The 13432-nt window shown below is 40.2% G+C and overlaps 1 protein-coding gene across 1 annotated transcript; it reads left to right on the top strand.

Annotated features, from left to right (window-relative positions):
• Positions 1-5610: 5610 nt before the first annotated feature.
• LOC119727406 (E3 ubiquitin-protein ligase TRIM71-like) lies at positions 5611-7639 on the top strand. The gene has a single exon (XM_038199271.1). The coding sequence runs from the start codon at positions 5617-5619 to the stop codon at positions 7534-7536; it is 1920 nt and encodes a 639-aa protein (XP_038055199.1). The 5' UTR covers positions 5611-5616; the 3' UTR covers positions 7537-7639.
• The last annotated feature ends 5793 nt before the right edge of the window (positions 7640-13432 follow it).

Here is a 13432-nt window from a genome sequence, read left to right as displayed (position 1 = left end):
GGTACCCAAGCCGAGAACTATGACAAACAAAATCCCACAAGGACGAATGACAACAACCATACAATAAATAACGGCAATACTGGTGTAGTTTAGAACTACAAGAGTTTGAAGTTTTGGCGATCGTGTAGCTTGAGAAACTCTAGCTTGGGAAACCCCCTAGCTTGAGTAACTCCAGCTCCAATGCTCATCAGGAATTAGACATAGAGCTGGAGCTAAAACTATGTTGCAGATACTAGATTTTAAGAGGCTTTAACAAACGGGACTCTCTGTATCTGTATCACGAAAAGAAAATTCCCAACCCAGATTCCATTAAACACAATGAAGTTTGTTTAATGAAATCTGCATTAATAATTAATAATAATAATGGAGGGAAAAAGGACCATTTTTGTGATACAGATAGTCCCGCTTCTATAGGTATACATGCTTGAATCGCCACCTGTACCTCTATGGGCGACTATTAATGGTCGCCCCTAATCGTCATCAGTACCTCTAGGAGCGACTATTAATATCCTAATATCCTTTTTAAAAGCTTATCTGTCCAGAAATCAAATTGGAATGCGTTCTAGGGTCCTTCAGGCATCTTTCCAGCAAATTTGAAGCAATTTCATTTTATGGCCAAAATTTAAAAAAAACCCAGAAGGGGTTTATAGCTTTACTTTTTTAATCAAATTGGGCCCCCCAAAAAAATGACTTTCTCCAAACTATGCAGACATTCTTTTCAAGGTAAGAGGAGCATCAATCAACATTCAAACACCCAATATTTTAATGCTTTTGGGCAAAAAAACATAAATTTTAAAGAAAAGCAATAACATTTTTGACTGATTTCACCTTCAAATGGTGTCAAAATATTCTTTTTAAAAGCTTATCTGTCCAGAAATCGAATGGGAGTGTGTTCTAGGTTCCTTTAGGCATCTTTCCAGCAAATTTGAAGCAATTTCATTTTTGGGGGGCCCAAATTGAAAAAAAAAGCAAGGGGGTTTACCTTACCTTTTTAATGAAATTTGGTCAAAAAAAGACTTTCCTCAAAACCATGCAGACATTCTTTTCAAGGTATTAGAGGAGTATCAATCAATATTCAAACACCCAATATTTTAACCCTTTTTGGGAAAAAATCATAGATTTTGAAGTAAAGCAATAACATTTTTGTCTGATTTCACCTCCAACTTTTGTCAAAATATTCTTTTTAAAAGCTCATCTGTCCAGAAATCGAATGGGAGTGTGTTCTAGGTTCCTTCAGGCATCTTTCCAGCAAATTTGAAGCAAATTTTTTGGGGGGCCAAAATTGAAAAAAAAAACCAGCAAGGGGTTAGCCTTACCTTTTCAATGAAATTTGGTCAAATGACTTTTCTCCAAACAATGCAGAAATTCTTTTAAACGTAAGAGGAGCATCAATCATCATTCAAACACCCAATATTTTAAAGCTTATGGGCAAAAATCATCAAGTTTTGGAGAAAAACAACATTTTTGACTGATTTTACCACAAACTTTTGTCAAATTATCCATTTTAAAAGCTTATCTGTCCAGAAATCGAATTGGAATGTATTCTGTTGTCCTTTAGGCATCTTTTCTGCCATTTTGAAGCAATTTCATTTTTGGGCCAAAATTGAAAAAAACACCAAATTTTTAAAATGAAATTTGGCCAAAAAGTGACTTTTCTCCAAACTATACAGACATTCTTTTAAAGTTTAGAGGAGCATCAATTAACATTCAAACACCCAATAATTATATTAAAGATTTTCGGCAAAAATCATCAACTTTTGGAGAAAAACAGAAACCTTTTTGACTGATTTCACTGCAAACTTTGTCAACGTATCCTTTTTAAAAGCTGATCTTCATAGAAATCGAATTGGAATCCATCTGGCAACTTTGAATTCCGAATGTGAATAAACCACAACAAAACAACAAAATGGCTTCGTAAAAGGATGCTGTGCATGTTAATGGTGCAAATCGAGGACGATCATGTTCAATATCATCGATGCATCGAGGACAGAAACCGAATCGAGGACTCCTCGGTTTGTTGGAAAACGTGTACAAAACCAATGAGAGCTGTTGCGAAAAAGTTCAGGTATAAACAAAGAAAAAGTGAAGAGGAACAATAGAAAATCCTCCATTTACACCAGTGTCTGATTGGGTTTTAATTTTTTGCTGTATACATTCTCACGTTACACATGTTACTTCTATGCCAATTTATAAAAATCAGTGCGTCCAAAATTGCTAATGCTTTATTTATGAAAGTGAATAACACCCCGAGTCCTCACATTCTACTATTTTTGTTTTGCAGCTGCATACCTCATATTGCATTAGTTAACAAGGGTTAATTTAAAGTTCGTTTCTAGTCTCGCTTTTTTGGTATAATAACAATGCTGATTTTGTTCTTATCAATACCATGACAATTCAAGTGTCATGTTTGTTACACATCTATAAAAGCCTTGCTTCTTCTTTCAACTTTGGATTCTTGAACTAGACTGATATATTATAGTTTACATTGTAATTTTCGATGTTGTATACATTTCTTTTTTTTGGGTGAAGTTTGAATACAAGTTAATACCAAAGTAGCGACTCTCAACAGTTTGAACTCAAAGTGTGTTTGTTTGATGAAAACATTCTTTAGATTGTTTGTAATTTTTGTTAGAACTTCTACATGGTAATAGATTATAATGCGACTTCAAAACACTTCAGTCTTTGTGAATAAGTGACTTGATCAAAGTTAGTTATTGTACAAATGCGAATAAACCCTTTTTTCTTAAAGTTGCTAAATGAAAGCTGTTCTCTTGAACAACAAAACTGTTGGTGAACCCAAAATTGTGTGCTAATTTGAATTTGTTGTTAGCTTTTTCAAATAGACCTACACACACAGTGGTATAATTTCTGGCTCAGATTGATAGCTGGTTATGGTTTTTGCCTCTTTACAAATAATTGCTGATCTAAATGGTATTTAGAGGACTTTGTAACTTCCGTTGCAGATGATGTTGGGATAATGCTAGATGTTTACAAGTTTTGTTTGGGTGGTTTGATTCTGTCGATTTTGTAGCTTGGATCCTGTCCCTCAAGCCAGTACGTCAGGATTTCACCTTTCCCCTGAAAAAAAAGAAGAAAGGCACAGGTCAGAGAATGATTGAAACAGTTATCTCTTGTTTCCTTTGAAATATGATGGAATTGATCAGTTGCATCAGTGAAAACTAAAGGAAGGGTAGATCATTTGCTACCTGTGCATTATTTTTTTGGTTTGAAGCAACAAAAGTGCTCAATATCTAAAGACGATTGCGTAACAACTTGATGAAGATTTAGCTCTGTGAATGCTGTGTATTCAGTGGAAACAGTATTCTAGGGTCTCGATTTCAATTCAAAAGTTGCCGAGTCATACTTTGAATTGTGCCCAAAATCAGCATCCGAGACATGTTCTCATTCAGCTGTTTGCAGCTACCCAATGTCACGCACTGAACCAATGAATAATATGTATGCGCGCGTGTGTTCGTCGTGTCAACGCTTGCACGCACCCATTCACGGATTCGCCCAATTACAAACCAACTACTAACAGAAATTTCCAAAAATGTGTCATTTGACATATCTTTGGAAATGGCTTTCTTTTATTGTGTTCTTCACAATGACAGCATGTAATGCCAGCAAGAAAAATTTCACAGGCAGTCCGACCAGCTGTACTAAGGGTGCTTTTCTATTTTTATTTTTGCTGTTATGTTCCTACTTGGGTCTCAATCATTTTGTGGCTGGACTCTGATGTTCTCTAAAAAATAGGCTCTTCTTGTGTCAGAGATGCCACCAATATATCAATAAAAAGCCTAAAACACTACTAAAACCCTGAAACTACCCTTAACCCCTTTCAAAAATGTGTTTTCTGGATGTTTCAGATCAAATCCAGCACTTTTAATTTGTCACATTTAAAAAAAACACACCTGAATTCAGGTTAAAACCTGAAAAGTGGCATTTCTGTTGTGTCCAGGATTTAAGCCAAGCCACCTTACCCCCACCATGTGCTATTTTTTCTACTACAACCAGTAACAGTCGCTCCAATATTACTCAGGCGTGAAATGTAGGGTATATATTTCCTGATTTTTAGCTTTATATCTTGGATACTTTAACATCCTCGTTTTCAGTTCTTATTTTTAACCCCCCTTTTTCCATTTTCATATCTTTCAAAGTATAAAATCGTACTGGTAGGCATCTTAACATGTATACATGTACATGTATACATGCATCAGGAGTTATAAAAACACATGCAGTGGTGATATTTGTGCAATGTCCGTTTTGTGCTTCCGTAGACAGAGTGAGGTTGCCTGTTTGAACTGTGAACTTGAATCAATAGCATTTTCAGTGCTTGTTTGTATGTTCGTATGTGGGTCTATATTCAACTTGAATAAAGACCATGATCGTAGTGTTGCTTTGTTATGGTACTGTGTGACACAAATAGCGACTGGTTTTTCTTGTGTTGGGTAAAGGAATTTAGCTGTTGTTGCACCATTCATCGCATCAGGATAAAGTATAGGCCTGACATGTTCACATTTAAGCCTAAGGCTTACAACTTACATTGTTACAAGTTGATGGTACTAGTTTTGCCATACTTTTTTTAACATTTGGCGAAAGTATTATGTTTGTGGTGGAAAACTTCAGCTAACTGTTGATTCAGTTGAAGTAGGTGAGTTCATTACATAGGCCTACAGCATTTTTGCTGGATTTTGCGCGAGTCTTTTCTTTTCGTGCATTCGCTTTGTTTTTGAACATGTTAAATATAGCCTATAGGCCTACCAGGAAAATTATGCATGAGATTTGAAGGAATGTTTAGCATTTCAGTAAATGTGGTGAGTGAGTAGGTGCTGTTCCTTCCCACCAACGTTTGAAATAAACATGATGCTTTTAGAGAAAAACATATTGAATTCTCTTTTCTGAATCGAAGTCAGAAATCTAAGTCTATATCTTTGGTCCTGTTTTACATTAGGGCCTATACTCCCATTTTATTATTTTTAACTCCCAATGAGTTAGCATGCAGTCAATATATACAAATGAATCTCCTGTTACATCTCGATTTTCCAGGCTGGTACGGTGTGCGGTAAACAAAATGGGTGCATAGGGGTGTGCACTTACGGGCAGGAAAGGAACCGGGTACCCTATTGAAAAAAATAAGGGTACCCAGGTACCCGTTAAAGAAACCCAAGCCAAACATTCAAATCTGGGAAGTTGCTGTTCAGATTGTTCATAAAGGTCCGCATGATAATACTACCACATCGGTGTGGCAATACGGCTAGAAAGGGTGTATACAGTGAGCTCTGTAGCTATGTGGTGAAAACCACAACTTTTGCCAGCATCATAAAATGTGAAATTGGTTTTGGTTTTTCCATGTATCCTGTTTTTCATTTTGAAAGTTTCCCACTGACATTCAAAATATTTCTTTTTCATTGACTGAGAGGTTACTAAGTAACTTGCAAAGTTGGTTACGGGTACTCGATTCCATATAGTCTGGAACTGATTCCTGACATTAATGGTCGGGTACTCGAGCACCGGATTCCGATGCACAGCCCTATGAGGCAATCACCTGTTTGTTATAATTTTGAACTTTTTCAGACATGGAGGTTTGTTCTGTTTTGATTAGGTCACACTTGAAATATGGCAGAGGCTGCAGCCAAAACTGTGTGGAAGATCAGCCAGGGGCATCTGGAATGTCCGATCTGTTGCTGTCTTTTCAAGGATCCCAAGATGCTAGACTGTCTGCACAGCTTCTGTCTAAAGTGTCTGGAAGAGATGATGAGCAAACAGAAGCCAGAGGCAGAGAAGATAACATGTCCAGTCTGCAGGAGAGAGACGCAAGTTCTTGATGTAGGATTGCAGAGTCTTTCTTCGTCTTTCTTTCTTAGCTCTCTTGTCGATGAGGTCAAACAACAGGAGGCGGTATTAGGAAAAGCATCGATACCTACCGCCACATGTGACTGTGGAGAAGGCAAGGAGGCCTCTTGGAGGTGTCTTGACTGTAATGATAACTTCTGCCAAGAATGCTGGAAAGCCCATGGGAGGTTCAAGTACACGAAGAACCATCAAATCATTTCATTGGGAGATTGGCAGAAATCAAAGATGCCTCCAGCAGAACATAGCCAACCCATCACCCGAATATGTACGATCCACCATGACCAGACGTTGTGTTTCTACTGTGACACCTGCGACACCTTAATCTGCTCAATGTGTGCCGCATTAGATCATCGGTCGGCAGAGCACAATTTCCTGAAGATTGATGACCTGATCAGGTCCTTCCGCAGTGAGGTCGATAACATACTGCAGAAGTTTGAGAAGAGCAGGCAGCGCTTCAAATCTACTGAAACCTCAATCAAACATGCACAAACAAGATTACAAAAGAAACTGGCTCATGCTCTAAGTGATATTGATGCAAAAGCGGAGGCAGAGATCACTAAAATCAGAAACAAAGCAAAGCTTCTCACCAAAAGGGTCGAACAAATCGGTCAGGAGAGAGACAGCGAGTACGAAAAGGCACTCTTGCACAACCGTGACCAGATGGAACGCGCAGATCAGACCATCGCGGCAGTAAATGACTTGATGAGAAAAGCCGATAATTTTGAGCTTTTGGAGCTCAAGCCAAAGGTGATGCACAACTTGGAATTCCAGAAGGAGCTCAAGTTTGAACCGGCGAATCATGGTCCGTCATTCATCGGTGTCAAATGTCACAACATTGTGAGTGATGAAGATCTTGGGGAGGTCTGTGTTAGCGAGAAATGGCAGTTAAAGGAAGAGTTTGGCAAAGAAGGTACCAGTGATGAGGAATTCAAATTTGCCAGGGGTGTTGCATGTTTCAGAAACGGGGACATCATAGTAACTGACACAAGTTTGAAACGGGTATCGTTGTTTAGCTCAACTGGGAGGTATAAAACATCGGTTGCTAAAGGAGATGCTAGGCATCAGTTGGAAGCTCCCATTGGCATTGCCGTGACCCATGATGATCTGCTTTTTGTCACGCACAAAAAGAAAGTGAAGGTTTTTGACAATGAGCTCCACTTTGTTCGCGAGTTTACACCTTCGGCTGATGATACCGATGGGCGATTAGAGAGTTTTCTCACTGCTGTTGCTGTTGACAGTCAACGAGTAGCAGTCGTTGACAGGGGGAGAAAGGTCATCAGTGTCCACAACCTGGACGGATCGTTGATTGCAAGCATCTCAAATAACATGGTTGACTATGACTTGGCAATAAGCAATTTTGGCTGTTTAGTCTTCACAAACTATGAGGGCCAAAGTTTGCTGTGCGTTAACTTTAAAGGTAAAGAGATGTTCAGTGTCAAGACATTCATGAATGGCAAAGCTGCTAAGCCAACTGGTGTCCTGTGCGATGATGATGAGACCATCTATGTTATTGTTAATTCTGAAAATCGGGGAGACTCTGCAGTGCAGCGTTACGATTCAAATGGTGCATTTGTAGCAACAGTAGCTCAGGGATTGTACAATCCGTTAGGAATGGCGTTCACCTCCGCTGGCGACGTAGTTGTCACTGACCTGTACTCCGTTAAGATCTTTGAGCGGATGTGATTTGCCTGATTATGGCCCCTCTGAAAAACTAACCGCGGTACTTGAACCGGGGCTAACCCATAGAGCTATATTAAATTACTAGAGCGCTAACTCTTCATTCTTGTGCACGGGGACGCTTTGAAGCCGCTCTGGGCGCAGACATTTTGAATTGATGTGCGTGTTTGTAGAACAAAATCAAAATAGATGGATTGAATTATAAAAGTGTACTCTAAATACAACGCGCAAGTACTTACGCAAACAACTTAAGCGCGTCACAATGGTTCAAAAAACGTCACGGCGAAAAGCATCTGCAGCGGAGGGACGCGCATAAGTTGTGCTGTTTGCATAGAGCAAAATAAAACGCTCATTTGGTGATCGTGCGTTTCGGTTTTGGGCGTATCGGCTTCGATAACGCACCGGTATGGTATACGCAGATATGTAAATAGCCATACAAAATTTCGAGTTTTCCATAGGTTTGTGCACAAACATGGATGCGCCCATGAGGCATTACTCTGTACGTCGAGTTAGCGCTCTAGTAATTTAATATAGCTCTATGGGCTAACCTGAAATCCGATGATTTGCCTTACACATTACAATAAGTATGCACGGGCTAGGTAACAAACATTAATGAACTATGATATCATCACTTCATTTACATACAGCCAATTACAGCGCGCAGTGGTTCGGGAAGTAATGAATAATCATTTAGTGATCATGCGGCAACCCTATTTGAATGCATGCATTCACAGTAAACAAATAATAGTCAATCAGCATGCAGTACTGTGCGTGAAGAGCTAGCTAGTGGCGAGTTGCACGTGTGAGCGCCCTGCGCGCACACAAGCCAAAATTGGGTCATCAGTCGATTATACAGTAGATCAACCCTTCAGATTGATAAATGGTTCATGAATATTGCATAGGTACATACAGTAAAATTTTGAGAATTTTATTCAAATTTGGTTTGAATATTCACTAGAGTTGACAGCAACTAGCTGTGCAGTTACTTTATGAATAAACTTTGTGAGTGACAGGCAAATAGACCGCCCGGAGGCCATCTGGTCGGGCGACTCGGCGCCTCAAAAGCATGTATTGTTAATGGATGTCTGACAGAGTCAGTGTGCCGAAGTGCAAAAGTTGCCGCCTTTTGAATTTGATGGGTACCCACATACAATTTTTCCACAATCGGAAATATTTGGTTTCTACAGCAAGCAGACATACTAAATTTACATGGTGTACAGATACTATGTTAACTTCAGAACCCGTTTCTTTTAGGAGTTGTAGTTTCAGAAAGTAGAGGGTGTATGCATTAGCCTATATACCCATCTGTGTGTGAGTACAGCGCATATTTCAATGCTGGTCATATGTATGGAGGATGGCAATTTATGAAGGCCCCGCAGAACATTACCTGTTGCAGTTGAACCAGGGCTATTTAGATCTGCTACATACCTGAAATTATAATATTTACCCAGATTGTAAAACCCGTTCAAAATTGGATTAACTGGTAACGTTGGTGTGTTATCAGTTAATCTCCCTCAATGCATTTCGGCATGTGCATTGGCCTCATAGAGCTATATTAAATTACTAGAGCGCTAACTCGTCATTCTGCGCGCGGAGACGTTTTGAAGCCGTCCTGGGCACAGATATTTTGAATTCATGTGCTTGTTTGTAGAACATAATGAAATTAGATAGATTGAATTTTGTACCCCACATGCAACGGGCAAGTAGAACATACGCAAACAACTTAAGCACGTCATGACAGTTAAAAAAAACGTCACAGCAAAAAGCATCTGTAGCAAATACGCGCACGCGTTGCGCTGTTTGCGTAGAGCAAAATGACTAGCTCATTTGCTGATCATCCGTGCATGGGCGTCGCCAGGAGTTTTTCTAGAGGGGGGCAAAACATATTTTTCCCAAAAAATTCTTGTATTTCTCTCGTTTATCAGTTTTAGAGGGGGAGGGACATTTTGTCCCCCCCCCCCCAACTCATTAAATTTACACCACTATGACTTCGCACCTATTTTTCTTTTCTTTTTCTCTCTTTTTTTGTCTTCCTTTTTTTTTTTTTTGCTTTTCCGGGGAGGGGGGGGGGGGGAAAGCACCCCCCCCCCTTGCCCCCCCTCGCGACGCCCATGCATGCGTGTCCGTTTTGGGCGTATTGGCTTTGATAATGCACCGGTATGGAATACAAACGCAGATATTTACAAAAGCCGTACACAATTTCTAGGTCTCCATAGGTTTGTGCACAAACATGGATGCGCCCAGCAGGCATTAATTTGTACATGAAGTTGGCGCTCTAGTAATTTAATATAGCTCTATGGTTGGCCTACACAACGTTATGGGAAAGTTTTTAATGTTAGGCAAATTAGGACCGAGTTATGGGGACTTTCTGCTGTCCCCACAGCATTTTCGGTCCCACAAATGTATGAGTATAGGCCTTTGGTGTACTCTCCAGCAATACAGTCAGAAAGAGAAATCATGGAAGAAATCGTGGAAGAAATCATGGATAATAAGTTGAGAAAAAGAAAAGGGTTGAAAATTTCTTGAACAGTATAACAGTTTTTGATAAAAAATCTATTTGAAGATTGAAGGGACCGTAACTTCTTAAATTCGGCATTCAATTCACAAAATTGAATTTACTACTGTAACGTTGTAAATATGGTCATCACTGTTTGTAATGTTATAATAATTAAAAAGTCCATAAGTTTTATATGAGGTAGTATCAAATGTCTTAAATCTTAATGAAGCAAAGTTTGCCAATTTTCATTTTGTAAAAGTACACTGTATATGAAACACAATGGCACGTGACTATGTAGAAATTCAATTCAAAGCTTTGCACATTTTGCATGTTATGTTAATTCCGTGGATCACAAAACTGAAGACCTATCACACAAATCATTTGTGTAATGTCCATTTTGTGCTTCCGTAGTAAACACGGACAGACTGCCTCATTGAACTCTAAACTTGAATCAATAGCGTTTGTATTGTTGGTACTGGAAAAGTGTACATGACGTTGGCTTATAGCCTACATAATGATATGTACATAAAAGTGTACATGTCCGTATACCGGTCGTGTACAGTGAGATTAGAATAGCAACTGGTTTTTCCCATGATGAGTTATTGCCATTACTATTGTGGCGGGAATATCTGTGACCCGATCCGTAGTCCCTTTACCCAGACAACCTAGCTAAGGATCAGTACCCCAGCAGCCGGGAATGCAGGCCCGTTTGGATGGAAATATACCGCCTATACGCGTAGCAGCACTCACCCACGCCCCTCAACCTTCAAAGATGGACAAGGACAGACAATTAAGTACACAACAGTCAATGACCTCAATTACTGCTTGATTTATTTACACAGAATCAATGTCATATGATGGACCTCTCGTTAAATCATAATGTTAGCCTCTAATAAGTGATTGGTCTCCGAGCCTCTCAATTATCTCTGTAGGGGTAGCCTCGCATTAGCTGCTACGGTAAGGCAGTGCTGGGCAGCACGGCGATGCCTGGCTGGGGATAGCCTCTGAATCCCGGGTAAGAACCGTACGCCTCACGCGTTCCTGTGCGCCTCCACTCTCCCGCCCTCCACCGTTTCCAGTCGCGAGCCTTCCTCGAGGCGGCGGGTAGATGAGCGCGCCCTTCCGGCTCCGTCACGTTACAATCGGCAGATCGCTGTATGTCGCTCCGCCTCCAGTAGCCTCCGCGGACTCCGTGCCTCCTTATGCCAGCCCGACTTCACCGCACCACCCAGCACACGCCCGTCAGCGCGCGCAAGCTAAGTTGCCTACCGTCTCTTCCCCGTAGATGATCTCGGCGTACGCTCGGAAGGTTGTGTCTGAGATAAGCCTAATTTGTGACTGTGTGTGTCTGAGCTGTGTCTACCTGAGCTGAGTCTGTCTCGCAACTGCTCCGGGGCCTTATATAGGGCCCACAGTAGCGAGCGCGCCCTCTCTAGACTACGCTGCTATAGTAATTTGCGCCACACTATCTTTAAACCAAGTATGCATAAAATATAATTTTGTCAGTTACTTTTTGGATAGCTGCAAATGATCTACTCTTCCTTTAATTACATTTGGCAAGCAAGTTCCTGGTCTTGTTCAGGAGTTTACCCAACCTCGTCCCCAGTGCTTACTTTATTTCCAACCGCGTTTCCAATAGTAAACCCTGGATAGGAAACTTTCTTCCTGTATCCTGATTGGATACCGCAATTGGCTAGTAATGGATTTTTATCGTGTACTTGGTGCTCTATATTCACAACGTGCAGTACGTGTTTTCGCGATCATTCGTCCACGCCTTCTCGAAAATACTAATTTCCTTTCCAATATGCTCATATTAATATGAAATATGATACTGCATGTTATCCTGATAAGATCGTAACAGTTTGATTTCAAAAATCGTGTTTTCGTAACTCACGCCGTGCTCGCGCTGCTACGAATTGACTCTGTTTTTACCCCAGACACCGCATACAAAAACAAACGCTAATGTGTAACGCATATCCAGGCACCAGACTGTTCCTCATTTGCATACGTGTGCAAAAATCTTGCACATGCAAATGATCCAATACCAGGGTGAGAGAGCAGGTAGGGGTGGGCGCGTACTGCTCGACACCCTGGGGACGAGGTTGGAGTTTACCTATTACATGTACCTTCATCAGCCGGTCAGTATAGAGTACCAAAGTCTGACGTCAGCTGAATTTGTTCTGATTCACGCGCTGGTTTGTGCGCTGATGTCTCCACACACTTTAGCTATGCGCGAGACCCAGAATACGCGGCACACTTCGGTACTCTATGCTCTTTGAGGTATGGTGGACCCAACTCGAGGGCGCTATAACCTAGTTAGTCTTGGTAAACTCTTTTGTATTTACCCAAATTTTACCAAGACCGTAAAGCATCCACCTGATGTGTCCGTCTTGTCTCATTAAGTCTAATATTGTCTACACGTGGTTTTTAAATCTATATACAGATTGAAGGTGCTCTATTTTAATGGACCTAAGGTTTCAAAATCTCAAAATGTATTATATCTCACCCACAGGTTCTATCTCGATCTGGCATTCACTATTATTACTGTCATGCCACGTGCACATGTGGCAGGGCCAAGTTGCACTTGTGATTTTTCATAGCGTAATAAATAGGAGTGGCCCCCCCCCCTTAGAAAAGAAAATCATTTTAGTCGAAGTTTAGTTCCCCCCCCCCTTTTCTTGGTAGTTTGTCCCCCTGTTTGTTTACTTTAATAGCCCACTTGTTCCCCCTATATAAGATGCCACATGTTGGACCCTCATTTAATTTAAGTTCAGCAGACCAGCAGAGAGACAAGTTAACATTTTAGTCTTTTATTTTCCTCCTACCTGGAGAGTAGTTTCCCTGCCTGGGTTTGTCTGCTTGTCCATTCATTGGTTTTTTAAGTTCATTTTTGTGCTTTTAGAGTCATTTTCCAATAGTGCTGTGTGGGGTTTTTTGTTTTCCTTGGTTTAATTTTTTTTTTATCAATCCATTTTTTCATACCATAGTTTTTTCTCTTATTCTCCTAAAATTTTATCCAATTGTTTATTTTACTCCTTGGTAAATTCCTTTTTGAGTTTGTTTTTTACGTTGTTTGATCCACATTGAGATTTCTTTGAAGTATTTGAGAAAAATTGTCTGTTTTATTGAAGGATTTAAAAAAAATTTGCATGTCAAGGATTTTATTAAATTATGAGACAAAATTAAATTTTTGAGGTCTCGTTTGTTTCCTTGCTTCCTTTTCTTCTTTGTCCCAGTTTCTAAAAGTGAATCGCGACCTCATCATTTCAACCAGGATTTTTAGTAAGTTATTTTCGCTGTTACACACAACCCCCCCCCCAAGACTATTCAAGGCTGACAAAGCACTATGCACATAGCATCCAACATAGCAATAGCAGTGTGTTCAGATGCACATGTGTTTTGCGT

The sequence above is a fragment of the Patiria miniata genome, unplaced genomic scaffold (genome assembly GCF_015706575.1).
Source record: "Patiria miniata isolate m_02_andy unplaced genomic scaffold, ASM1570657v1 HiC_scaffold_20, whole genome shotgun sequence".
NCBI classification, from domain to species: Eukaryota; Metazoa; Echinodermata; class Asteroidea; order Valvatida; family Asterinidae; genus Patiria; species Patiria miniata.
The sequence above is the reverse complement of the archived record's forward strand: the minus strand, read 5'-3'. Positions and strand labels throughout refer to the sequence as shown.

What these genes read in the sequence shown, in the direction of transcription:
- LOC119727406 (XM_038199271.1), top strand. Translation starts at nt 5,617, where the DNA reads ATGGCAGAGGCTGCAGCCAAAACTGTGTGGAAGATCAGCCAGGGGCAT.